This window comes from Mesoplodon densirostris, chromosome 8, assembly GCF_025265405.1.
Source record: "Mesoplodon densirostris isolate mMesDen1 chromosome 8, mMesDen1 primary haplotype, whole genome shotgun sequence".
Lineage (NCBI taxonomy): Eukaryota > Metazoa > Chordata > Mammalia > Artiodactyla > Ziphiidae > Mesoplodon > Mesoplodon densirostris.
The window spans coordinates 455578-482527 of record NC_082668.1 but is presented as its reverse complement, the minus strand read 5'-3'; the positions used below and the strand labels follow the sequence as shown (position 1 = coordinate 482527).

The window sequence follows — 26950 nt, the reverse complement described above, 5'->3', positions numbered from 1 at the left end:
AACGGTCCCTAAACCACATGCACCCTGGGGGGTCCCTGGGACTGGGAGGGTCAGAGTGCACCAGGCTTTCTCTTCTGAGCTGAAGTACCCCGTCCCTCCATCAGGTTCAAGTCCAAGCCCCAGGCAGACCTCGGACTTGCCACGTGCGATGCAGCCCCCCACCCCCAGAGCCGGGGGGAGTGTCTGAGAAGGGCAGGGGTCTCCCAGGCAGGCAGGTCTTGTGGGTGATGACAGGCTGCTGGAGGGGCGGGTAGGAGCCTCTGGTTATGGACGGGATGGCCCACGGCCACCAGGAATGTGAAGGGGCGCCAGGGGCACACAGGATAGAGCATTAAGTGCAAGACCAGGTTTCAGAGCCATGCACTAGTTTTGTACAAGTGTGTATGTTATTTTAAACTGAAGAGAAATAGGCCAAAATACTCACAGTCCTGCTCTCTACACGGCAACACAGATTCACATTTTTTCTCTCTGCGTGCCTTCTTATTTTCCAAGCATACTTTAGTGACCAGGATTTACTGTTACTGTTATAGCCAGAAAAATATGTTGTCTCTGGCTTCTGGCCGTGACTTTGAAATCTCAGAACAATGCAGAGTGCTTCAAAATAGCATATTTGTGCATAAAGAAGGCCTCCAGACCTCAGGAAGGGGGAGAAAACGGAAGAAAAAGAACTCCTGTCGGGAAAAATAAACGTCCCAAGAGGAGGAAAAGGGCCCAGTAATTGTCCAGCCCTGTCGCTGCCTGTCCCTGTCGCCTGGGGTGGCCGAGGGCCTGGGTGCTTTCTGTCCCACGTGGGCTGCAGGTTGGGGGGCTCCCGGAGGCCCCTGGGCAGGCGAGCCCTGTCACATCCTTCAGCCGATGGCCTCTGGGCACCGCAGGGGTCACGGCTTCTTCACGAGCTTGGGATGCGGGACACGCAGACTGCCCCCAACGCCTCCTGCTGGCACCTGGCTGGCAGGCCCACACCCGTGGTTAATCGTGTATCACAGATGAGAGGAAAACCATCTGCGGTTTATGGCCTCAGTGACGGGGGCGTGAGGCCGGCTGCTGTCCCAAGGCCAGGCTTGGAGGCAGGTGGGGCGCCCTGGGGTCGCCAGCTCCGCAAAGGGGTGTGGGCAGTCCAGGGGAGGGCCCTGCGTCCCCGTGCTGCCCCTGGAGCTGGGCAGCGAGGAAGGGGTCGGGGCCCTCCCCCCCCCCATTCACTGAATCCTCCCAACTGTGGAAACTTCAAAATGAGGGATGTGGCTGGTTGCTCCCGCCCTGAACAGTGACTGGAACCCCAGGGCCCTGCCCTCCCTCAACCCCGGGGACATCAGAGTTGCCCCCTGACTACTTCCGGGACCCCCTCCCCCAGGCGTCAGTGGACGCCTGCCCCTGAGGGCCCCCAGCCCCAGGTTCTCTCTCCGGAGCTTGAACTGGGTCTGGCCTCACAGCCCAGGGCTGCTCCGGAGGCTCTGGCGGCTCAGGGCTGTGCCCTGTGCCCACTGCCAGCTGCTGCCACCTGCTGCCTGTCCTCAGGGCCTCAGCGCTCACAGCAGCCTCAGGTCCCAGCTCTGAGACGGGGGTGGCCCCCAGGGCAGGCCTTCCCTCCCTCACCGGCCTCCGCTGGCCTCTCCCAGGAGCCGTGTAACCGGGGGAGTGTCCACCTTGGCCAAGGGTCAGCCAGCCTGTGCTGGGTGCCCACCACCCTTCTCCAGGGCCCAAAGTGGCCCTCCGTGAACCCTCCGCCACGAGATGGGGGACGGCCGGGGGCGGGTGGGGCACGGTGTGACAGCCGTGGAGATGGCCGCTGGGATGGGCCCGAGCCAGGCTCCTCTCTGCCCAGCGTGGGCGCCACGTCTGGCACGTCCGTCAGGGGCACGCGGTAATTGCCGAGTGTGCGGCTTAGGTCTCTCCCACGCACCCCAGTGAGTAGGCCACTTGCAAGCCCGCCAGGACTTGGGGCCCAGGGTAGCCAAGGGGCAAGCAGCCCTGACGGCCACACCCCCGAGGCCGTTCACAGAGGTGTCCCCCCGGGGCCTGGGCCGCCTTCTCTAGCCTCACGGGCCAATCCCTGCGTTCCAGCACTGAGAGGCGTTTGGGAGACACTTGGTGAAGCCAGACGCCTCCAGGTGCCTCCAGCCTCCCAGACACTGCCAGCGCCATCTCTCTGGGCAGAGATGGGTGGCATCGGGCTCCAGCCCAAATGCCCACTGTGCCCCTTGCCCACCGACAAAGCTCCACCTCCTCAGCCTTTTTCTGGCTCAGGTCCTGGCGCTGGGTCCTGGGGGACAACACTGTCCCCACAACTCACTCCAGATGCGAAGCTTTTTTTTTTTTTTTTTTTTTTTTTTGCTGTACGCGGGCCTCTCACTGTTGTGGCCTCTCCCGTTGCGGAGCACAGGCTCCGGATGCGCAGGCCCAGCGGCCATGGCTCACGGGCCCAGCCGCTCCGCGGCACATGGGATCCTCCCAGACCGGGGCACGAACCCGTATCCCCTGCATCGGCAGGCGGACTCTTAACCACTGCGCCACCAGGGAGGCCCCAGATGCGAAGCTTTTAAAACTCCCCTTCCCGCTGGCCTCGCAACTCGACTCCTGGGCACCGAGGCCAGGAAAATGATCAGAGACACACGATTTAGGTCAATAGTGAGAAAATGTAAACTTCAAAACCCAGTGACATAAATAACGGAATGAAACGCCCATCGAGAGGAAGGCGGTACAGACACCCAAATGCTGCTTAGAAAGTCCTGACGCTCAAGCACCTGGAACCTAAGACACAAGGGGGAGAAACAGGAACGGCTCATATTCCCGCCCAGCTCCCTCCATCCCCGAGTCCCCTCCCCCATCTCTCCTGTGGATGGCGAGAAATGGATCCAACCATTACAAGGGTTGCCCGTGAGCCAGAGTATGAATCTTCCATGCAAAATTTTAACATTTTTCCTGTACTTTCCGGAATTTATCAGATGAACATGTATTAGTTCTATGACTAGGTTACAGGGGCAGGGGGGGCAGCAGAGCAGGTCCCTAAGCCCATGTCCTTGGGCTGCAAATCACCACAAACTGAGCAAGACCAAGACAGCACACCCCTCTCTGACAGCCTGGAGGGCAGAAGTCCAAAGCAGGCCTGGGGGCTTTAAAACCGTCAGCAGGGCCATTCCTAGAAGCCGCCAGCATCCCTTGCCTCGTGGCCCCTCCCCCACTTGCAAAGCCAGCAACGCAGCATGTCTCCGACCCAGCTTCTCTGGGACCCTGTTACACATCCGTCTCCCCTATGGGCCGACCCTCCCACCTCCCTGTTGTAGGACCGTGGCGATGGCCCTGGGCCGACCTGGACCATCCAGAGTACTCTCCCTTCTCAAGACCCTGAGTTTAATCCCACAGTCCCAGCGGCTGTGTGACATAGCTTATCTCAGGGATCTGGATGAAAACGTCTCTGGGGGCTGTCACTCAGCCAGCACACCGGGCACTGGAAGCAGGCCAGGACAGGCGGGAAACAGCAGCTCGACTGAAGAAAGAACCCCACCCCCATCCCCAAGCCTGGGAAACACAGTTGATGGAGCAGCCGGAGAAGACTCTGGGATGCAGGGAGGCCAGAGAGGGCAGCGTCTGCGGAAGGAATCGTGTCTCTGCAGTAAACAGATTCGGGAGCTGAGCCGAGGAATCCCTCGAGAATGTAGAGCCTAGAAAAACACAGTCCTGAGACGTGGAGGAGAGATGCCCCAGTCCTGCTGTCCCTCTAGCAGGAGTTCCAGGAGGGGACCAGAGTGGGGGGAGGGAGGGGGAGGGGAGGCACCTGCGCGCGCGTGCACGCACACACACACACACACACACACACACACACACACACACACGCTGGGGAAAGTCTCCCGAAACTGAAGAGGAATGTAGGTTTTCAGGTTAGAAAATCTTGACCTGACACATAATAGTAAAATGTCAGAACTCTAAAGATAAAGACAAATCTTAAAAATGGAGAGGGGGGGCCTCCCTGGTGGCGCAGTTGTTGAGAGTCCGCCTGCCGATGCAGGGGATACGGGTTCGTGCCCCGGTCTGGGAGGATCCCATGTGCCGCGGAGCGGCTGGGCCCGTGAGCCATGGCCGCTGGGCCTGCGCGTCCGGAGCCTGTGCTCCGCAACGGGAGAGGCCACGACAGTGAGAGGCCCGCATACCACAAAAGGAAAAAAAAAAAAAAAAATGGAGAGGGGTGCTGTGGATTTGATGGTGTCTCCCCACCAAATACGTTGCAGGCCTAACCCCCGATACATGTGAATGTGACTTTATTTGGAAATGGAGACTTTGCAGATGTGGTCAAGTTAGGATGAGGTCACACTGACATCCTAAGTCCAGTGACTCATGTCCTCCTAAGAAGAGGGAGGGACTTCCTTGGTGGTCCAGTGGTTACGATTCGGCACTTCCACTGCAGGGGGCACGGGTTCGATCCCTGGTCAGGGAACAAAGGTCCCGCAGGTTGTGTGGTGCAGCCAAAAAAAAAAAAAAAAAAAGAAGAAGAAGAGGGAACCACGGAGGTGCCATGTGACGAGACGGGCAGACAGGGCAGCGATGCAGCTCCAGGCCGAGCAGCTGGCAGCAGAGGGGGAGAGCCTGGGACAGACCCTCCCCCAGAGACTGCAGGGGACACAGCCCTGCCACTCCTGGATTTTCCGACTTCCAGCCTCCAGAACTGGGAGAGAACAGGTGTCTGTTGTTCTCAGTCACCAGGTTTGTGGCAGCAGCCACAGGAAATTAAGGATGGAGAGAAGGAAGGGACGGAGGCGTGGGGGAGGATACGAGGGGGAAAAGGAACAAAAATCAGGGGGACAGGTACACCTGGAGGAGTATGAAGACAGTGCAGGGATGCTTCAAATTCTACTCCAAGCCACAGTCTTTCAAGCACAACAATGGAATTAAAGGCGTTTTCAAACACACGGGCACTCCGGGAGTTTGCTCCCACAAGCTGCTCTGAAAGAGAACAGGGGCGAGGGAACCCCCGAGGCACGGGCTCAGGCGCATCAGGGGTGCCTGTAAAGGCTGCACGAGTGTTGGCCGGGCAACAGGCACAGGGTCACTGCAGCCGCGTCCCCTCGGCAAGCCCCTCCAGAATGACCATGGAGGAATCTTAAACCAGAGGAGAACCCACAGGAACAAAGGCAACTGGAGAGGGGACAGCAGTGCGTGAGAGGTGCCACTGTTTCCCACCAGATTCTAATGGGAAGGTGGGGCTGACCCCCACCTCAGTGAGGGCAGCTGTCAGCCCAGCCCAGCCGCGCTTGGTAACAAACAGCCCGGCAACCACGGTGGCTCTAGGCAGCTGAGGTTCCTCTCACACAGCACAGGCACCGTGTCCCCCCTGCCAGTCTCCCCAAGGCTCCACTCACATGCTGTCCTCCTCCAGGTGCCCGGTGGGAAGACAGCCCTCTCCAGACAGAGCCATCCTGCAGCAAAGGGAAAAGCAAGGAGGCAGAGACACATACTGACCTTTAAGCTTTTGCTTGGCTGTGGTCCTCACGACTGCTCACAAATCATTGGCCGAGGCAGGTCAGGTGGCCTGGCCAGTTGTCCAGGGACAGGAGTGCACCCATCCCCCCACCCCCCAGATGTGAATATTGTGACAGTGATAAGCCTAGTCCCTGCAGAAGGGGTCAGTAATGAGCAGTGGGGCACAGTGGCTGTGAGGGGTCTGACCTCCCCCACCTCCCACCGCCAGGCCCCGGGACAAAATGAGCTCAGACGCTCTTTACCAGGGAAACTGGGTCCGCGAGGCCCCAGCCTTGGGAAAGTGGGGGACAGCGAGGGCTGGGGGAGGGGTAAAGGAAGTGCCACCTCCCGACCTGTGGTCGGGCCCCTTTTCCCACACTCTGCTCCGGGATGCCACCAGCCAGACGGAGACTCCACCCCACCCACGCAGGAGACCCAAGCAACCTTCTCAGGGGAAGAAGACCTCTTTTCGGGGACCCCAAGAAAGAGGCCGGCCAGTCACCAGGCTCTGCTCGGACCCCGCAAGGAGCTGCTGGTCCTTCTTGTCCACGTGGAAGGACAGCCAAGGAATTCCACCACCACCCCGCCCCCAAAGGGAAGGACCAAATCATATAGAAGTGCTGGAAAAATGGGGACAAAGCAGGCAGTCTGGGGGTGCCAGCCACCAAAAAGCCCCTTGAAATCACAATCCCCAGAGAGATAAGATACTGTGCCCATAAAACAGAGACCAGGGTACTCTGTTAAGGCAACAGTCACGGAGTAAGAAGGAGGCATCAGAATCCAACAGGCCAGAAGGCAGAACGAAGGCGCTCTCCTAACCCGGGGCGCGGGGGGGCGGGGACTCGTGCAGACGCGGCAGGAAGACGGAGGGGAGGTGACGATGGCTGGCGGATGCAGCTGTTAAAGCGACTGATAAGCATTTGCAGGGCCGCAAGGTACCTCCAGGCAGGAAGGGCATCTCAGCGGCGAATGGTACTTAACAGCTGCGGCCAAGGCTGACGGTGATGAGGTCACCGAGGTGGGCGGGAACTCGGTCCTCCACCAATGAGAGAGGGAGGTGGGGCCTGTCGTCCTCAGCCTCGAAGATTAAAGAGCACTACGGCACGTGTTTGATCTGTGTTGCGTATGTCTTTAAGAGGACAGGGTAAGACGAGCCCACAGCGTCGTTCGTGGTCCTGATGGAGTCCCTGCGGAGTGGAGGGGCTGTGGGGTCAGGGCCCAGGGATGCCGGGGGTCTTCATCTGGGGAGCGCATCTGAATGTAGGTAACCCTGGATGATTGGACGCACCTGTGGCGAACTTCGGGGTGTGCGTGGAAGGATCCCCCTAGAAAATTAGAACTGTGAGCACGGCTTCAAACCTTTACAGAGAGGAGAGCCCTCCACCAATCCACTGAGATGAAGGACCCGGAAATTTTAAAAAGAAAGACAGAGAGGCCAACCAGAAATAAACCCACACGCCTATGGACAATTAATCTTTGACAAAAGAGGCAAGATTATGCAATGGGGAAAAGAAAGTCTCTTCAGCAAGTGGTGCTGGGAAAGCTGGACAGCTGTGTGTAAATCAGTGAAGTTAGAGCACTCCCTCATACCATACACAAAAATAAACTCAAAATGGCTTAAAGACAGATATAAGAGAGAACACCATAAAACTCCTGGAAGAGAACATAAGCAAAACATTCTCTGACATAAATCATACCAATGTTTTCTTAGGTCAGTCTCCCAAGGTAATAGAAATAAAACCAAAAATAAACAAGTGGGACTAATCAAGCTTATAAGCTTTTGCACAGCAAAAGAAACCATAAACAAAACGAAAAGACAACCTATGGACTGGGGGAAAATATCTGCAAATGATGTGACCGATAAGGGCTTAATTTCCAAAATATACAAACAGCTCATACAACTCAACATCGAGAAAACAAACAACACAATGGAAAAATGGGCAGAAGACCTAGATAGACATTTCTCCAAAGAAGACACACAGATGGCCAGCAGGCACATGAAAAGACGCTCAACATCACTAATTATTAGAGAAATGCAAATCAAAACTACAATGAGGTATCACCTCACACAGGTCATAATGGCCATCATTAAAAAGTCTACAAATAGGAACTTCCCTGGTGGCGCAGTGGTTAAGAACCCGCCTGCCAGTGCAGAGGACACGGGTTCGAGCCCTGGTCTGGGAAGATCCCACATGCCGCGGAGCAACTAAGCCCGTGCACCACAACTACTGAGCCTGTGCTCTAGAGCCCGCAAGCTACAACTACGGAAGCCTGCGTGCCTAGAGCCCAGGCTCTGCAACAAGAGAAGCCACCGCAATGAGAAGCCTGCACACCGCAACAAAGAGTAGCCCCCACTCGTCGCAACTAGAGAAAGCCCACACACAGCAACGAAGACCCAATGCAGCCATAAATAAATAAATAAATAAATTTATTAAAAAAGAAAAGTCTACAAATAATAAATGCTGGAGAGGGCGTGGAGAAAAGGGAACCCTCCTACACTGTTGATGGGAATGTAAATTGGTGCAGCCACTGTGGAGAACAGTATGGACGGTCCTCAAAAAACTAAAAATAGAGTTGCCATATGATCCAGCAGTTCCATTCCTGGGCATATACTCAAACAAAACTATAATTCAAAAAGATACATGCACCCCATGTGCATAGCCAAACCATGGAAGCAACCTAAATGTCCATTGACAGATGAATGGAGAAAGAAGATGTGGGGTGTATATATTCCATTGTATATATGTACCACATCTTCATCTTCTTTACATATATACATATGTATTTATATAGAGAGAGATAAAATGGACTATTACTCAGCCATTCAAAAGAATGAAATAATGCCATTTGCAGCAACATGGATGGACCTAGAGATTATCATACTAAGTGAAGTGAGTCAGAAAGAGAAAGACAAATATCCTATGATATCACTTATACGTGGAATCTAAAATATGACACAAAAGAGCTTATCTACGAAACAGAAACAGACTCACAGACATAGAGAACAGACTTGTGGTTGCCAAGGGGGTAGGGGTGGGGGAGGGAAGTATGGGGAGTTTGGGGTTCGCAGATGCAAACTATTATATGTAGTATGGATAAACAACAAGGTCCTACTGTAGAGCACAGGGAACTGTATTCAGTATCCTGTGATAAACCAGAATAGAAAAGAATATGAAAAAGAATATATATATGTATAACGGAGTCACTTCGCTGTACAGCAGAAATTAACACAACACTGTAAATCAACTAGACTTCAGTAAAATTGAAAAAAAAAAAAAGGAAGAAAGATAGAGGGACCAAGAAGTAGGTGTGGGGCTGTGGGAGCTAGTTCCTCATCCTGCATGGATGCGCCCTGGCTGAGGAATGCAGCAGTGAAAGCAGAGGCGTTCACAGGATGGGCTGGGATGAGCCCTGATTTGGAAAACTGCCTGCCTGGAAGGTGGTCCTGAGACAGCTGCTTCTCCTGGAAAGCCCCCAAGAACCACTGGATTCCTTAAACCACGGACATGCATAACTTTGGTTAAAATGCACAACAAATGCATACAGGTGGAAATGACTGTACCAGGCATCAACACATATGATAAAGTAATAGGAAGCATGGAGGGATAGAAGCCGGGGTAGATCTGGGACACACACACTCAGACCCGGCTTCAGCTTAGTGTTTAAAGTTCTGGGAAAATCACAGGCCTCTCCGGCAGGAGATGCTGGACCAACTGCCAGCCCGATCTGGGGAAGAAAAAGAAAGCCTTTTCAACATTCACAGAAATGGATTTTAAAAAGCACACCAGAAGGTCAGGAACAAAGCCTGGGCGGCTGGCTTAGGGGCGTGGGGCGGGAGGCTCAGACCTGCCAGTTCTGAACCATCAAAGAAACGCGGCTTGAAGTGACAGCCTGGGGCAAACTTTTGCAGGCAAAGGATTAATACCCAGAATACAAAGAACACAGACAAACCAATGGGAAAAAGAAGTCGGGCTGGAGAAAACGAGCAAATCCTCTGCCAGGACGAGTCATGAGGCTCAGACGCTGACAGACCGCCAGGAAGGCACTTGGCCCCCTTGCCTCCTGGGGCCCTACGAGTGCATTAAACAACCCTAAAAATCACCCCTCAGGTAGGCAAGACTTCATTTTATAACTTATAACACCCAGGGCGCTGCCAGAGGGGCAGGCGATGGTGGCAGGTGCGATGTGGCTGCTCCACGTGACCCAGGACACGAGGCCACACCAGCCTGGAGCCCACCCTTCCAGCCCACACTGGACGGGGGGCTGGGCTCAAAGCCGGGCACGTGGACCCCTCCCCTGGCCGCTCTGCCTTCTGTCATGCGGGCTCCCAGGTTGTTTATCTTGCTCTTATCCAAGTTTATACAAAACCCTTCTGGCCTGCGCTCTGATTCCCCGTGAAGAATGAGCTTCTGGCGAAAAATAAACGGGGAGGGGCTGGCCCCGGGAGAGTTCTGGGCAAATGGGGCTGTCAGCCTCCCAAGCTTGGAGGTGCTGCCTCTGTGCCCCAGGCCCCACCTGGACACCTCCTGTCATGGTCGGATGGCCGGGTCACTGGAAGAGCAGGGAATGGACGCCCACTCAGGCAGCCTTTCAGAGCAGAGCCCCACCCCAGGGGCCCGTCCCCCAGCCTCCGCCCACCCAACTCTGCTGGGGGGGTGGTGAGGGTTACCTGCCCCTCAGTGGCACCGGTGGGACCCCTCCCCAATGGGAGTTGGGGTGCAGCTCCCACCGTTTAGTCCCTGGGGTGGGGTGGGGGCCAGAGAAGCCCGAGGGGAGACCGCGGAGAGGCAGCCCACTGTGACCCTGCGTGTCACCCCTGAGGCTCCCGCCCCTGGGGCGCTCTGATCTGCAGCCGGCGGTGACCTCACCCGAGGCCTGGGCCGAGCCTCTTGAGCACTTCATTAGCTCCCACTTCTGGGATTCCTTAAACATCTCCAGGGCTCAAGGACACTCTAAATTTGGGGTCGGGAGCCTCAGTCTCCCCGCTGCTTCAGCTTCCACCGAGGTGGCACGTGGAACCCCCTGCAGAGAGGCTGGTGCCTGGGAAGGCCTGCTGCCCTGCTGTCTTTTCCTCCTTCCAGGAGGTGAGAGCGAAAGTCCCCGTCCCGTCTGAGGGCTGGCTTTCTGTCCCTTGTAGCCGGAGGTGTCCCATCGCTACCGTAGTCGCTGATGGCCTGGCGGACACCGCAGCCCTCAAGAGGAAAGGGGCCAGGAGGGCTCAGGGTTTAGAATAAACTCCTCCCCCCAAAGCAGATGATTCGGGGGACCCACTGGAAGGAGTGGGGGCCATAGTCACAGCCGGCCCCACTCTCGGTTCCGTCCACACGTGTGCTCAGAACAGGCACCCGCCCTGGGGCCCGGGGGTAGCCTGAGAAGGAGGAGGGAGGCCTAGGTGGACGGCTGCCCAGAGGGAAGCAGAACACACACAAAACAACACTATATATGAACAACTACTGTCAGGGATGGTTTGGACTCCTGAGAGGGCAGACTGGGGGCGCATGAGGGGCAGAGTGTGTCACACCAAGCCTTGGGGGCTCCACGCCACATCCTCCCGGACCACCTTGTCCTCAGTTACCCCTGCAGGGACCTACTGTGCACAGTGGGGTGGGAAGATTTTAGCCGGGGCAAAGGGAGAGGCAGGCGCAGGAGGGGGCCTCTCTGAGGAAGTGACACATGAGCAGAGCTGTAACAATCTAGGAAGGCAGGAACAGCCCGTGCAAAGGCCCTGTGGCACACGTGTGTTTGTTCAGCTGGAGCGCCCCGAGCAGGCAGAGAGGGGAGAGGCCCTGGCCTTGCGCTGACGAATCTGGTAGGTTTTGAAAGGACACTGTCCCCGTGCACAGGGCGGACTGGAGAGGGGCCGGGCAGCAGTGGCCTGGACTGGGGCACTAGTAGAAAGGAGGCAGAAGTGGCTCTCGGGATACATTGTGAGAGGAGAGCGAAGGGACTGTGGTGAGGCCCCGCGGGCCCGGGGGTCTTTGGACACAGGAGGAGCCCAGGAACCACTCAACAGACCATGCCGGCCAGCGCCCAACAGGTGCACGGCCCAGACCCACCGTGAGGCCAGCCTCCTGCCAAGACCCCTGCTGAGCCCACAGCTGGCCCTGTGCGCCAGAGCCCGCGCGTGAGCCCTACACGTCCACACCCGTCCACTCCGGCCACTCAGTCCCCTCCAGGGCCAGGCTCGGGAAGAGGGCCGCACGGGCTCTGGAGGAGGCTGTGGACAGGGTATTCGGGGGCCTGGGCATTTGCTTTGGGGGCGGGGACAACACTCTCCTGTGCCTGTCCCTCTGCGTGGCCATCTGCAGACCAGGCAGGACCCCGTCCACGTCGAGGTGAATGTTGCCACCCACTTTCTTACACTCGTGTCACTGGGTTACGGAGCCCTCTGCTGCCTGAACTGTGGCCCACACAGCAGACTTGAGCAGGTTTTTATAGAAAGCCAGGACCCTCCTCCAGGTTGTTCAGTGGCACCGATAGGCCCCTGCACCCTGTCCAGAGCCACAAATGTGACCGGGCCTGAAAGGCTGGCACCTTCCCATCTCCAGCCACAGCTGGTTCAGAGATGGGCACAAGACAGAAGCTGCTGGCCCCAGGTCATCCCCAGGAGCTCCCTGGGAAGACTGGCTTTTTTTTCCCACTGGGAAAGACTGAACTTGTGCGGTGTAGACGGGGAGCTGTGGCGTCTTCTGCCTTCACTCAGGGACAGCCTGCCTCAGAGCAGAGCTGTCACGAAGGAGCACAGACAGACTCACAGATAGAAAGAGAGACCCCTGGATCCAGCCATGCCTGAAACCAGTAGGTGTCTCCCAGGACAATTTAGTCACATAAATCAACAAAGCTCCCTGTGCTCAAGCCAGTTTGGGCTGGTGTCGGCACTCAGAAGGCTTCTCGGCAACCAGGGACCCACTGGGTCAAGTGCAGGGCAGACAGAGGGATTGGACAAAAGACAAGAGCGGAGAGCAGGAAATCTGCAGAGGCGGAAACTCAGTGCCAATGGCAACTGTAGGAAAGTCTACGCACGCTTGGGGGGTTGGGGGCTGGGACTAGGCCGATCAGGTCAGCCTCCTCCAGTCCTCAAGGGACAGGAAGGTCTCAACTGATCCTAGCCTGACCGGGGTTTTCTAAGGTCTGGCTCAGGGTCCGTGGTCTGGATAGTCGAGATGGGCTTAACCTCCCCTCTGATCAACACTTGGGCCGTTTCCAGTTCCTCATGGTCCTCAGTACCCTGTAGTGAATGTTCTGAGACACGGCTTTGAGCTGGTCTAAAATGTCCAGGGAGAGGTCCGCTGGTTCAGGCATGGCTGGCTCCAGGCACAGCAGCTCCTGTACTGAAGGAACCACGCTAAACAGATGCATCTATCACTCCTGTGTCAGGGCGCATGAGTCTTTCCACACCCATCCATGCTGCCCAGGAGACAGGAAGTAGAAAACGTGATCCTATTTTTGTATAGGAGGAAACTGAGGCTGTGGGCAGGGTGGGAAGCTGCCTGAGGCCACTGTGGGGCGGCGGAGGGGGCATAGGTTCTTCTCCTGCAGGAGATACATTCCATGGGCCCGGGGCAGGTGTGGGGGGGTGTCCCAATCTGCCTATGCCCAGTCCTGCACTGACTCCTTCAGCAATCCCTTTCCCATCCCGAGCTTCCGTATTTCCACCTATAAAATACAGGGAATCCCAAACCTTACTGCTCTTCAGAAATGCCAGAGGCAGACTCTGTCCTGCTCCAGACTGTGCGTTCAAGAGTGCGATAAAATGAGCACTCACATTTTAAAGCTTTTCTGAAAAAACAGCTAACAATTACTGAGCAATTACTATATGACAAGCACTTTTATACATGGATTAACTAATTTGGTCCACAAAATGTAGGTATTATTATTTTCTGTATTCTACAGACGGGGAAGCCAAGGCAGACAGAGGTTCAACAGCTTCCTGATAGGTGTCAGTATCAATGGTATGTTGGACTCACAAAATGAGATGGGAAATGTTCCCTCATTTTCTATTCTCTGTGCAGGTTTGTGTAAGGTCAGTGATATTTCTTCAGCTGTTTAGAGGAATTCCTCAATGAAAACGTCTGAACCTAGAATTTTCTTTGTGGGAAGATTTTAAATTATGAATTAAATTTACTTAATTGTTATAGGACTATCCAGATTTTCTATTGCTTCTAGCGTCAGTTTGGGTAAATTGTTTCATTTAAATTTCAAATTACTGTCATAAAGTTGCTCATAATATACTCTTATTAGCTTTTTAATGTTTGTAGTATCTGTGGTGATGTCCTCTTTTTCATTCCTGACATTGGAATTTGTGTTTTCTTTTTTTACCCATTATTTCCAGGGGATTATCCATTCTATTAATCTCTTTTGGCTTGGTTGAGTTTCCCTGATTTTTGCTTTGTTTCATTAATTTCTGCTTTTATTTTTATTTCCTCTCACCTTTAGATTTAATTTGTTGTTCTTTTTCTAGCTTCTTGAATTGGAGCTTAGAGCATTAATTTTAACCTTTCTTCTAAAGCTATAAATTTTCCTTGAAGCACTGCTTTTCCTATACCCCACAGAATTTGATATGTCACGTTTTCACTGTAGTTCACTTCAAAATATTTTACGAATTCCCTCGTGATTTACTATGTGACCCACTGATTATTTAGAAGTGTGATATTTAATTTCCAAGTACTTGGAGGCTTTCTGATAGTTTTCCTGTTTTTGAGTTTTAGTTTAATTCAGAGAGGACACACTTGTATAATTTCAATCCTTTGAAATATGTTGAGACTTCATGGCCCAGGATATGATCTATTTTGTTTAACATCCTATGTGCACATGGAAAGAACATGTATTCAACAGCTATTGGGTGAAGTGTTGTATACATGTGAATTAAGGCAAGTGGGTTCATCCTGTTGTTTCAAGGATAGAGATGTTGATTCAAGGATAGTGAAGTAGGGATTTCCCTAGTGGTCCAGTGGTTAAGACTCTGTGCCTAAGACTCAGGGGCCGTGGGTTCGATCCCTGGTCATGGAACTAAGATCCCGTATGCCAAAAAAAAAAAAAAAAAAAAAAAAAAAAAAAGGATAGAGAAATAGACCAGTGGGATAGAAAAGAGTCCAGAACAGATCCTCACATACACAGTCACTTGGTTTATAATGGGGACTCTTCTCCAATTCAGTGGAAAGATGATGGCCCTTTCAATAACCGATGATGGTCTACTGGATATCCATATGGTAAAAATGAGCTCTGACCCCCTACCACAAGATTCACAAGAATTAATTTGTGATCCATCATAGATCTAAATGTGAATGCTAAAACAATTAAGCTTCTAAAAGAAAACACGGGAGAATATCCTAATAAAAAAGCACTAAACGTGAGAAAAGACTGATAAATTGGATGTCACTGAGAAAACTCCTGTTCAATATAAGCAACAGCAAACCACAGAATGGCAAAAGATATTTGCAATACCTTCCATACAATGCAAATCCAAGTACCCATCTACAATACCAAGCCATGTGTAAGACCAGGGACGCAGCATCCAGAATATGTAAAGAACCTCTAACAATCAATACGATAACGAAGCCGGGTGTGAATCCAGGCGGCTGGTGCCAGAGCTAGGTCCTAATCACTGGGACGGTGGGGGACAGCTCCTGCCCCGTGGCCCTCCTTGAGCGCATACCGGGAACTCGCTCGGTCCTCCTTAAGCGGGGAGGCGGCGGGGAAGCTCTGGCCGTGGCTCCGCCCCGGGGTTGCCTTTCCCTTAGAAGGCAAAGCCCCAAGCCTCGCCTCTCGCCCGGCGGAAAGTTGCGCTGTGCTGCCCGCACTCCCCTCGCCCCCGACGACGCCGCCGGAGCCCCCGGAGGGCCCGAGACCCCGCGCCCTCGGCGCTCCAGTCCGGCTCAGGCGTGGACAGGGCGGGCGACGGGGCGGGGCGCGCGTCCTCCCCAGTTTGAATGGAAGGATCCAGATCTGCGGCGGCCAGCAGATACTGAGGCCAGCACTCCTCCCCAGCCCCCGCGCCCGAGACATGCGGCGGGAGAGGTGAGCAGGGCGGGCCGCGCCATGGGAACGGCGAGGCCGGGGACAAACACCGAGGACGGCGAGGCGCGGAGGTGGGTGGTGGCCTCGGACGCTGGGCCGGGCCGGGGTCCCGGCTGCCGCCGGTTGAGAGCAGGTCGGGCCATGCCCCCCGCCCACGCCTCCGCCGCCCACGCACTCGTCTTCGAGCGCGGGCACGGCGGCCCCAGAGCCAATCGCCATTTCCCCGAGGTCTTTCCTATCCCCGGCACCCGCGGGGATCTTTGTGATTGAGTTCGGCATCTAAAAGAAGGTGACACCGCGCTTTTAAAGATTTGGGGCACAAACAGGAACGCTTACCCGCAGCTGGCCGAAGCCCTTCCCCAGAGCCGCGCCGGCCCGGCCTCCCTGTGCGCTCCAGCCCGGCGCACGCACGCGATCTAGGCGCACGCCGCGCCCCTTCCTCGCGCCCCGCTGCCGCCCTTCTCGCGCGGCCGACCTTCCCCTCCGCCAGCCAGGCCGGGGCGGCGGGGCGGGCCCGTCTGAGCACCCTCTGCCCGCAGGTGCGGCGCCACCCGCCCGCGTCCCCGCCATGGAGGTGCTGCGGCGCTCCTCGGTCTTCGCCGCCGAGATCATGGACGCCTTTGACCGCTCGCCCACCGACAAGGAGCTGGTGGCCCAGGCCAAGGCGCTCGGCCGGGAGTTCGTGCACGCGCGGCTGCTGCGCGCCGGCCTCGCCTGGACCGCGCCGGAGCGCGCCGCGCCCGCCCCCGGCGGCCGCCTGGCCGAAGTGTGCACGGTGCTGCTGCGCCTGGGTGAGTGCGGGCCTCGGCGGGCGGGATCCCAGGCTTCCCCTCCAAAGCCGGCCGGCGGGGCGGCCCCGCTGCGCCTCGGGGCACAGCCGTCCCTACACTGGCCCGCCCGCCGGTGACCGCGCCGGCACCCGCCCCTGCTGGGCCTCTGTCTCCCCTCGGGGGCAGGGAGGGTGCTGGTCCGGGGTGCCCTGAGTAACCCGGCGCACAACGCGGGCGCACCCAGACCGACGATCCCTTCAGCACCCCGCTCTTCCAGTCCCCCCTCAGGCTCGCCTGTGCACCCGCCAAAGACCTCCCCGCATTTGCCTGCTCAGCCCGGATTTCAGACACTCTGGCAATAAAGGATAGACAGCTCCGGGAAGAATGATGTTTTGGTGGCTAAACTTCCAGAGTGACCCTTGTACTCAGCTGGGCACAAAAATCCTTTGTTGGACCACGTGTCCTGATGTTTGTTTTGGAAAATAGGTCCTTGCAGTTACTGGCTCAAATCCTGCCATGGTTGCTCTTTGCTCTTGATTTGGAGGCCTCTTAGGGCTCCCGGCGAAATTTAGTGCCCCAGGAGAGCTGAGCCACCGTGAGGCTAGGTAGCCCAAGATCTCACCTGGACGGCTTGTTGAGTGGACATCTGGAGGTACTTGACTCTGGGGTCACACACAGCCCGGTAACTGTCTCCACCTTCTCCAAGGACCCCAGAGAGGGACCCCGCCGCACCTGCGGGCCTGACTCAGTCAGTCCACCTCTCCACGGGGACTGAGGTTGCCCAGCCCTGCCCCATCCAGTGTGACAGTTCCACCCCAAGCGTGTGCACACGGGGAGGTGTGGCAGCAGAGATGGAGCCCTGACCAGGTGGCTCTCCAGACAGAGTGGGGAGAGACTGGCCCAGGAGCCCTGGTTGGAGGGAACACCCTGTGAAAGGGGATGCCCTCCCCTTCTCAGGCTGGCTCGCGTGTCTGCTTGCCCCTGTCTTGTGTGGACCCTGGGGGCAGGGTTGTGTAGACCTGGCCTGCACAGGAGTGTTGGGGTCCGGGGGAGACACACAGATGCCGAGGGGCCATTGCAGAGGGCTGCCAGGGGGGCGGTGTCCTGCCTGGGTCTCAGGGGAGGGGAGCAAGTGGGGTTTGGGGGATCAGCCAAAGGCCCAGAGTGCCTGGACTCCCCTGAGGTCAGCGCCCAAGCCATTTCTTCCAGTTGGGCTGTGGGGACAACACTGGGGGAGCATTCCAGAGGGTCCTGGTGAATAGGGTGTCTTGACCTCCCAAGAGCCCCTGGAGTGGCCAGGAGGAGGTCCTGCCTCTGTCCTGCCTGCCCCCAGCTCCATCTCCTTGCCTGCGAGCAGCGGCTCGGGGCTGCCTCTACCGTGGGCCTGGGGTCCCTACTGTGTGAGCTTTCTGAAAAGCCCTGCTTTGGGCTCTGCTAACCAGACCGGGCCGGTGTCTGTCCCTTCAGCACTGTGACCTCAGACCCGGAGAGCCTGCGATGCTTCCGGCCTGGGCTGGAGGAGCAGGGGCCAGCCAAGTGCGGGGCCAGGCCTTCAGGCCCTTCTCCAGCATCCGGCCTCATCACGGCCAGTCCCTGGGGTTCAGTTCCTGCGAGATGGCTAAGGGGACCCTGGAGGGAGAGATGGCTTGAACCCCCAAAGCATCCGCCCTTGCGGCTGCTCAGCGTGACCGCCCCTTCCCCACCCGTCATGGCCTAGAGCTGTCTCCCTGTCCCCAGCGTACCTCCAGTTCCTCCTGAGCACAGACGCCCAGCTCCTAGAGCAGCAGCAAACAGGAAGAGGCCCGGGTCGAGTTGGGGTCAGTCCCCGGTAGACCCTGGGGTCTGTGTGTGGGAACAGCCAGGCCATCCCTGGGAGTTTCCATGCTCCCTTCCCCATCGTTCTGCCAGCCTCACCTCAGTCCTGCTCTGGTTCCAGATCTTAATTAATTAGATGGAGTGCATCTGGCCCCATGGGTGACTCGGAGCCCTTATCGCCTGGACCTCCAGTTGGAAGCATTTTCCTGTTTGCTTTGGCAGAGAGGCGGCTGGGTTGGGGGACGCCCAGTCCGAGGGCTGTGTGGGATTCCCGGCACATGACTGCAAGGGGCACTGCAGCGGGTACATCACTGCCAGGGGCGCTGCAGCGGGCACACGAGCAGACAGCGCCCTTGAGAGGGCCTCCCGCTGCCACGTGCGGCCGCCCCATCCAGACACCCCTGCTTGGCCCCAGGAGCCCAGGTCTGACCCTGTGTGGCGCTGGTGGCCCCGGGTAGTGGCTCCTTTTCTCGGTTCACTGAATGGCGCTGGGGCCTGAGCGAGGACACCCCTCTGAGGCAGCAGCCGGGCTCCCCACCTGGTGGGGTCCCTGGCACAGTCCACGCCCATGCTGGGCTCTCTGGTTGCTTGCCTGTCAGACTACCACCCGCCCATGCAGCTCACTGTGGGCTGTGAGTCACTGATTAGGCACGGCTGGGATTCCCGCCCCACTGGCCCAGCCGGCTCTGCCCTGGGGGGAGGGTGGGCATGGCTGGCTCAGCGGAGGGGACAGGCCCCAGAGGCAGGTCTGGGGGTGCCCACCACACCTCCCTGGTCTCGTCCCCGGGGGCTCTGGGGGTGGTGTCTCGTGGGTGGGAATGTGACAGGTCGGGGGGTCAGGAATAGGGCTGGGATCAGGGTCCCCAGCTGTGGCCACAGGCTGAGGAGTGGGCTGGCCCCAGGCCCGCGTGGGCCCCACACCCCGTGGGTGTGACCACCTCTGACCCGCCTGTGTGACTGCAGCGGACGAGCTGGAGCTGATCCGGCCCAGCCTCTACCGCAACGTGGCCCGCCAGCTGAACATCCCCCTGCAGTCCGAGACCGTGGTGACCGACGCCTTCCTGGCTGTGGCAGCCCAGATCTTTTCTGCAGGTAGGCCTGTGTGTCCAGGGTGCCCACACTGCTGGCATGGCCCAGGGTCTGTGGGTCAGGGCCGGGGCTGCAGCGCTGGGTGGGCTCTCAGGGGAGCCTCCCTGGGTCCAAGGACAGTGGGCCTCTTGTGTGGTCCTGGGGCTGCAGTGACCAAAAGCCCTGGCTGGGCTACATGTCCCAGGCTGCCAGTTGGTGCTGACTGTTGGCTGGAGTGGGGAGGGGCTGTTCTGCGTGTGGCCTGTACGTGTCCTGTGGGGCTTGAGCTTCTCACGGCGTGGCCACAGGTCCCAAGCAGCCCAAGTGGGCGCCACCAGGCTCTTTTGACGTAAGAAGTCACAGTGTCACTGAGCCTGAGTCTGTTCGTCAGAGGCAAGTCGCAGAACAGCCCCCATAGTGGGAGGGGTGCACTAGGGTGGGAGTCCCTGGTGGAGCGGCTCACCGGGACATGTTTGGGGAATGTTGACACACCTGTCTCACCTGGCTGGCCCGCAGTCACCTGTGACTCTCCCGGAGCCTCCACCTGGGCCCTAGGAGCAGGTGACATCTGCCCCTCCTCCTCGTGCCCTCACCCTGAGTTCAACTCGTGCTGATTCCGGTCTGCACACCTGCCTCCAGGCTCCCAGGAAACTCTAGGACTCATCCCCCCCAAACCCCCTCTCGCTCCCACGCCCCCTCCTGGGAATACTGCTGGGCTCCCTGAGGTCCACAGACCTTGTCTCCCCACCCGTGACCTCGTGCCCTGTTCTGGCGCCCCTGCCCTGCGTGTCCACCTCGGTCCTGTGTCCTGGTACGAAGCAGGTGTCAGGCGCTGCTGGCCATCCAGGTGACCAAAGACCCCACCCCAGTGCAGCACCTGCCCCATCAGCCGATCCCACCGAGGTTTCCCCAGCACTGTCTGGCGCTGCCCTGGGCCTGGGGACCCTGTGATGGATGGGATGGCCAGTCCCAGCCCTCAGGGAGGGGGGGCTTGGGGGCCCCAGAGCCAGAGTGTTCCCGGGGCGCATCCTGGTGGAGTGGGGGGTGTGAGTGGCCGCGTGGCATCGAGGGTGGGAAGGGCTTTGGGGAGGATGGGCCCTTTCCTTCTGTGAGGTGGCTTTGGGTCTGTCGTCGACCAGCGGTGTGACCTCGGAACACCCCTTGCCTTTCCTTAGCCGTTGGACGGTTGGGACAGCAGCAGGGCTTTGGGGCAGAGGGTGCCGGGAGCCACAGTCCCCATCCCATGGGGGACCTCCGCCCACCGGCAGAAGAAAGGAGGCCGGTGGAGGGGCTGGGGCTGCCGCATCCCATCAGAGGGCCCCCAGCCCGCTGACCGCACCCTCTGGGTGTTGCCCTGCACTGTCCCCTCTCGAGGAGGCTCCTCCGACCCCTGGTGGGCAGGCCGGCGTGGCAGGGACACGGGACCACCGGCTGCAGGACCCAGCCTCCAGGGCGGCACTGGGTGGCCAGGACTTCACGGGGGAGTGCCTGGGAGGGAGGGGGCTGGTGAGAGGCGTGGGATGCCCAGGAGCGTCTGGCAGTCCTGACCCGGGTGCCCTCGCGGTCAAGGGCAGGCCGGGGAAGGGAGCTGACAGCCGCCCTGGGCCCTCCCTGGGCTCCCGTCTCGCCAGACGCTGGCGCGTGGGTGGCCGCCGCTGTCTGTCTCCGCTGTCGGGTGGGTGGGCGGCTGGCTTAGAGCGAGGGCTGGCTTTAAAAGGAAGGGTCATCTCTGAAAATGCGCTGCGGCGGCTGGTGTTTGGGACTGAGGGGGGCAGGGGGATGGCTGGGCCCCGGGGAGGGTGGCTGGTGTGTGGGCAGGGACAGGGCGCGCAGCCGAGACGAAGCACCCACCCCTGCCTGCCCAGCTTGCTCAGTGCGCGACGGGCCCAAGACCTGCCCAGAAGGGCTCTGGGTTCTGGAAGGACGAGGCGGGGTCTGGGGCAGGGCGGGGAGGGGGAGGGGCGGGGAGGAAGGTGTGGCCGTGATTAACAGGGCACCAGCGGCGGCCGCTTCTTTCACTTGGGGAGTTCCGTTTAAAGCCCATGATTTTTCGCTTGAAACCAGAGCAGGATGTACTTCTCTGCAATCAAGCATCGCCGCCCCACCCAGCTGGCCCTACCTTTTTCTCGTGGCGGCCTCCACACCGCCACCTGCCCCTCTGGTGCTTTGGGGCGCCCAGCCCCTCATGGGCTCTGTGACCTGCAAGTGCTTCTTAACCTCTGTGGACCTCAGAGCCACCTGAAAGGGGAGCAGGAACAGGCTCCGTGGAGCACAGGGCTGCGGGCCACCCCTTCTGCTGCCGATGGGCTCTCAGCCCACCCCCCTGACCAGCCCGTGGCTGCCCCACGCCACCCTCCCGCTTCCCGCTCACCCGAGGTCTTGCTTCACCCCTTGTTCATCCCAGCCTTCCCGGTCCTCAGGCCCTCTTGCCACCAGCCAAGCTCCAGCCGTCAGATGTTTGCCGGCCCTGCCCGTCTCTGCCCGCAGCCTCTCCCAAGCAGCTGTGGGTCTTGCACGTGCTGACCCCCCAGGCTGGACCTTCCTCCCCCTCGTCCTCCCGGCCAGCCCCTCACCTGCTCTGGCTGTGGCCGGTGACGTGGACAGCTCAAGGACTGCAGGGCAGGGTTCCAGGTGGCCTCCCCACATGGCTGAGCCCCCACGAAGGCAGAGGCAGGGGGCACTGGTCCCGGCTGCGTCTTGGCTGCAGGCGCTTCTCTGTTCCCTTCAGTGGAAAAACTGAAAGTTGGCAAGTGTTTTCATGTTTTTCTTATTACAAGAGCAAAATATTTCACCACGGAAAGATCAGAAAATACATGAGATAAAGAACTCTCAGTAATCAGTACTAAAAAGACCACCTCACTTTAAAAAGAGCCAAGGGTCTGAGTGGACATCTCTTCAAGGAAGATGTATGAACAGCCAGTACGTGCATGAGAAGTTGCTCAGTATCATCAGTCACCAGGGAAACACACATCAAACCACAACAAGACGCCACCTCGCGCCCACTGGGGCACTCAAGGCAAAACTTCAGAGAACCCAGCATGGGTGCGGCTGTGAAGAGTCAGGGTGTGAAGTGGTCCGGCAGCTTCTCCAGTGGTAACTCTGACGGGGTCACCCCCTGACCCAGCAGTTCCGCTCCTCGGTTTTGACCCCTGAGAAAGGAAGCCACATGTCCACACAAGGGCTTGCACACGAGTGTTCAGAGCTGCGTATCCCCACAGCCAGAGGGGCCAACAGCCCACGTGTTCGTTTCCTGATGCGTGGTCCATCCACTCGATGGAACATCATTCGGCCATAAAAAGGAATGAGGTGCCCATACCAGGACAGCACGGAGGAACCCTGAAAACATTTTGCTCAGTGAACGGAGTCCGACACAAAGTGGGACATACTGTGTGACTGCATTCATGTGAAATGTCCAGAACAGGTAATCCATAGAGACAAAGTAGATTAGAGGTTACCAGGGCTGGGGTGACAGGGGCATGATGCTCCTGGGGACAGTGATTTGGGTTGAAAATGTCTGGAATTCGATAGTGGTGATGGTTGTACAACATTGTCAATATGCTAAAAACACTGGATCTCACACTTTAAAAGGATGAATTTACGCTAGTGAGATTATATCTCCGTAAAAAAGAACACAAAGAGCTCAAAGAAAATAGGACATACCTGAGCCCCACCTCCCAGAGACCACCCTGCCGGCACCTTCCGGACCAGGGCTTTCCCCTCCAGGTAAAATGTGGCCATCATGTGGAGCTCACCTCTCCACACAGCACCACAGAACGCGTGTTCACTCTCTTGATCCCCACCCTGCCATGCTGACCCTTCACCTGCCCCCTGGTGGTGGTGGGTACCTGCTGGACGCCAAGCCTGGGGGTGCCAAGGGCACAGCTGTGAGCAGCACAGAGCCCGCCAGGGCTGGCACCCACAAGCAGCTGGTAAATGGGGAGCATGGTGTGATGGCAGCGTCACCAGGACCTGATGTCATCATGGCCTGTGTGGCCCTTAGAGGGGGGGGACCTTGAGCAGAGCCCTGGGGGTGAGGAAGCCCTGCTGGCAGCGGTGAGGCTGGAATAGCGCGCATGAGGCCAGGTCGCAGGACAAGGGGGCCTCAGAGGGGCCAGCAGCCAGCTCAGGTGGGACTTCAGACTTGGATTTACTTTGAAGGAGATGGGAAGGGACGGTAACAGGAGGGTTTGGGGAGTGGCCTGGCCTGATTGACGGGCGTTTTAAATTTCCTTTTCATTGAGGTGAAATTCACATGACGTACAATTAACCATTTTTTTTATTTATTATTTATTGGCTACACCACGCAGCACGTGGGATCTTAGCTCCCCGACCAAGGATTGACCCCATTCCCCCTGCAGTGGAAGCACAGAGTCCTAACCACTAGACCGCCAGGGAAGTCCCAGTTAACCATTTTAAAGTGTACGATTCAGTGGCGTTGAATGCATCCACAATATCGTGCAACCACCACCTCTCCAAGTTCTTTGTCAGTGGGAAGAACACCCATTCCCATTAAGCTGTCACTGCCTGGCTCCCTCCTGCAGCCCCCAGTGACCACTGATCTGCTTTCGACAGTCCTGCACATTTCATAGGAATGGACTCATACGGTACGTGTGGCCTTTCAAGTCTGCTGCTTTCACTGAGCGTGATGTTTTCAGGGTTCATCAGGTTGTGGCCCCGTCAGTGCTTCCTGCCACTTTGAGGCCAAATATCATTCCGTTGTGTGGCTGGACCACATTGTGCTTTTCCATTCACTGCTTATTTATGTTTTGTCATTTCCACCTTTTGGCGACTGTGAACAGGATTCATTCGCACTGACTTGTGCTCTTATGACAGACTGTCCCAGCTGTGGTGTGAACATGGGTTGAGGGGCATGCTTCCTCCCTGCCTGTGCTGCTTCCTTCGAGGACTGAGGCGGGGCACCCATGTTTGTGTCCTTTCACAGGTGGTGCCGGGTGCCCTCCAGCTGTCTTTCTCATCACAGTTACCAGGCTGCAGAGTTACATGGATCCTCACATTGCCACTTGGAATTTTTAGTCTGATAGACTATAATTTACATCTCATTTTAATGTACACTTCTTTGTTTATCAGTGAGGGTGAGCATTTTTCATATGTCTAGTGTACTGTTAATACTTTTTCTTTTGTGAATCAGCTGTTTGTATTCTGTGTTCGTATTTCTCTTGAAAGGTTTCTCTCTTTTTCTCATTGATTTATAAAATCTCTTTCTATATTAAGGAACCTTATACGACTGGCAAGCGCTGTTCCCCAGATTGTCGTTCGTCTGTCTTTCCTCCCAGGTGGGCTCCATCTCAGCTCTGCCCCCAGTAGCTTGGTGGTCTGGGCAAGGCCATTCCTGCCGGGGCCTCAGCTTCTTTACATGGAGAACATCCTGCTGTCCTCGCAGGGCTGTGCTGGGGGCAGGTGCAGATGGAAGCTGCTTCCTGTTTATCACATCCAGTGCCAAGTCAATGAGCCCCCTTGACCTGCTCAGCCTCCTCTTTGCCTTTCTGCTCCATCATTTCCTCCAGCAGATACTGGGCTATGCAGGGTCATCGCCAGGCCCCGGCCCAGGTGTGCAGGTACAAGGTGTGCAGGTGTGTTAACGCAGGCTCGAGACATCCCCGCCTGAGAACGACATGTGACGGTAGCAGGACTGACCTGAAGCAGACGGTGGCTGGGACTTGCACAGCAGCCAGCTGACCGAGCTCCCCGTCTGGTGGGAGCTGTGGGTTGAGGCTGCCCCGGGTGTCAATCCCAGTCACCAGCGGAATGGCAGGGGTGTGGCTCAGAAAGGCTCAGCCCCCTCACGTGACCCTGCGGGCTGGCCTCGAGCTGGGTCTTGGTGGCCTTTGGTGACCAGCACCCATCTCTCTCCCTGCAGGAATCACCTGGGGCAAGGTTGTGTCCCTGTACTCAGTGGCTGCGGGGCTGGCCGTGGACTGCGTGCGACAGGCCCAGCCTGCCCTGGTCCACGCCCTCGTTGACTGCCTCGGGGAGTTCGTGCGCAAGACCCTGGCGACCTGGCTGCGGAGACGCGGTGGATGGGTGAGGGAATGTGGCGGTGCCAGGAAGGGGGCGGTGGTTGAACGCCTGAGTGCCGGCAGTGGCAGGGGTGATCGGGGCTGGAGGAGTGGTGAGGCCGGGGCTGCCCAGCCCAGGACGGCTCCTGCAGCCCAGCTCCAGTGCGGGCCCTCTGGGTCTGACCACCCCCGAATCCAGAGCTAAAACCCGCCGCCCACCCCCTGGGATGATGTCAGAGTCTCCACGTCCCCCATCACCTGGCCAGGCCTCAGGGGCTGCGGGGCAGCCCCACCCATGGGAGAACTGTTTTCTCCTCTGTAAAATGGATGGTGGGCAAAGGTGTGCAAAGCACACTGGCCGAGGGGACGGAGCTCAGCCCTCTGCTGGGATTGGAGCCATGCGGGGGGGCGGTGAGGGGCCACTGGGGCTGTGGTTTCATCTGAAGGTGGCACTGGGTGGGGAGGGCGTCACCTCCTGGATGATTCACGTGGCTGCGGGCCTCCCGCTGTCCCGTCCTGCCATCCTGTCCTGGAGCCCGGCTGAGGCTGGGCACCAGGGCAGCCAGGACGCTGATTGACACCACGGCCAAAGGACAAGCTGTAGGGATAGTACTTCATTTCTTAGCAGGACTAGAAAGAAGTAAGCAAGTAAGGAGTGGCCAATTCACTGGGCTTCTGGAAAGCTCAGTTCCTGCTCCTGTTCTAAGGGATTTGTCCTTCCCTGGCACCCCAGGCTCCACAGCATCTGTGGAAGGACACTGGGATGTCAGCAGGTGGCTGAGCTGGAAGCTGGTCCCATGACTGACGGCCCAGCAGGCTCCCCTCCCTTCCCTCTCACTGTCTGAATCCACCTGTTGGGTCGGGTCCCATGCTGGAGCCTTCCATCCAGCTGGACCACAAGCCTTCCCAAACGGCCTCGAGCATTCCCTCAGGCAACTTGGCTGACAACGGGCGGGGCGCGGGGCCGCACCCTCTCCGCTCCACTCTCTAACTGCCGCCGCCTCTTCCCTCCCAGACGGATGTGCTCAAGTGCGTGGTCAGCACCGACCCCGGCCTCCGCTCCCACTGGCTCGTGGCTGCGCTCTGCAGCTTTGGCCGCTTCCTGAAGGCTGCCTTCTTCATGCTGCTGCCGGAGAGATGAGCTGCTGGCTTGGGCAGGGGCCGCAGCCCGGCCCCCTTACACAGGAGGCCCTCGGCCCCCGAAAGCATCACCCTCCACCCCACCCAAGCCGGGAAGACCCTCGGAGCCCTGCGTCGAAGCTGGAAGCCCTGCCCTGAGCCCCTCCTCCACAGACCCAGGCCCTCTGGACAGGGAAGTGGGGGGCTTCCTGGTCCTGGAGCTGGGCTTCAGCCGACAGGGGGCCTTTCCCCATCGTTCCCCCTCCCCCAGAACCCCCGCTGGTCCCCTTCTTTCTAGAACCAGAAAGTCAGGGTCACGTCCCAGGCCCTGAAGGAAGGGAGCCGGGAACACCAAGCTCTCACTCGACGCCGGGCCCCATCCGTGTGGGGTTCCCATGTCAGGACATGAGCTGGCCTTGGTCCTCCTGGGCAGGGGGCCTGGACTTTGGGCCTGCAGGTGACTCCTGAGGCTGGAGGAGCTGTGGAGTGTTACTGACTCCGCACGCGGGGCCTAAGGCCCATTTCTAGAGGGAGGGTGTGTCCCCCGTGCACCGGGGGTGGTCTCTGTGTGGCGGGGTCCTGTGGACGCGGGAGCCCACGACCGAGAAGGATGGTGTGTGTGTCCCAATAAAGTTCCGCAGCCGCAGAGGGCGACCCCGTCTTTTCCTTGTGCCGGTCCTGCGACTGCCAGGG

The 26950-nt window shown here is 57.9% G+C and overlaps 1 protein-coding gene across 2 annotated transcripts; it reads left to right on the top strand.

Moving 5' to 3' along the window:
- The first annotated feature begins 15202 nt into the window (after positions 1 to 15202).
- Positions 15203 to 26909, top strand: BOK (BCL2 family apoptosis regulator BOK). 2 transcript variants are annotated; one of them, XM_060106281.1, is made up of 5 exons: positions 15203 to 15468; positions 16008 to 16259; positions 19017 to 19145; positions 25000 to 25163; positions 26154 to 26909. In XM_060106281.1, exons 2-5 carry the CDS (start codon positions 16037 to 16039, stop codon positions 26277 to 26279), a joined length of 642 nt encoding a protein of 213 aa, XP_059962264.1. In that variant the 5' UTR covers positions 15203 to 15468; positions 16008 to 16036; the 3' UTR covers positions 26280 to 26909. The 2 variants fall into 2 exon arrangements, with proteins under 2 accessions (XP_059962264.1, XP_059962265.1); XM_060106282.1 differs by having other exon boundaries at positions 15460 to 15539.
- The last annotated feature ends 41 nt before the right edge of the window (positions 26910 to 26950 follow it).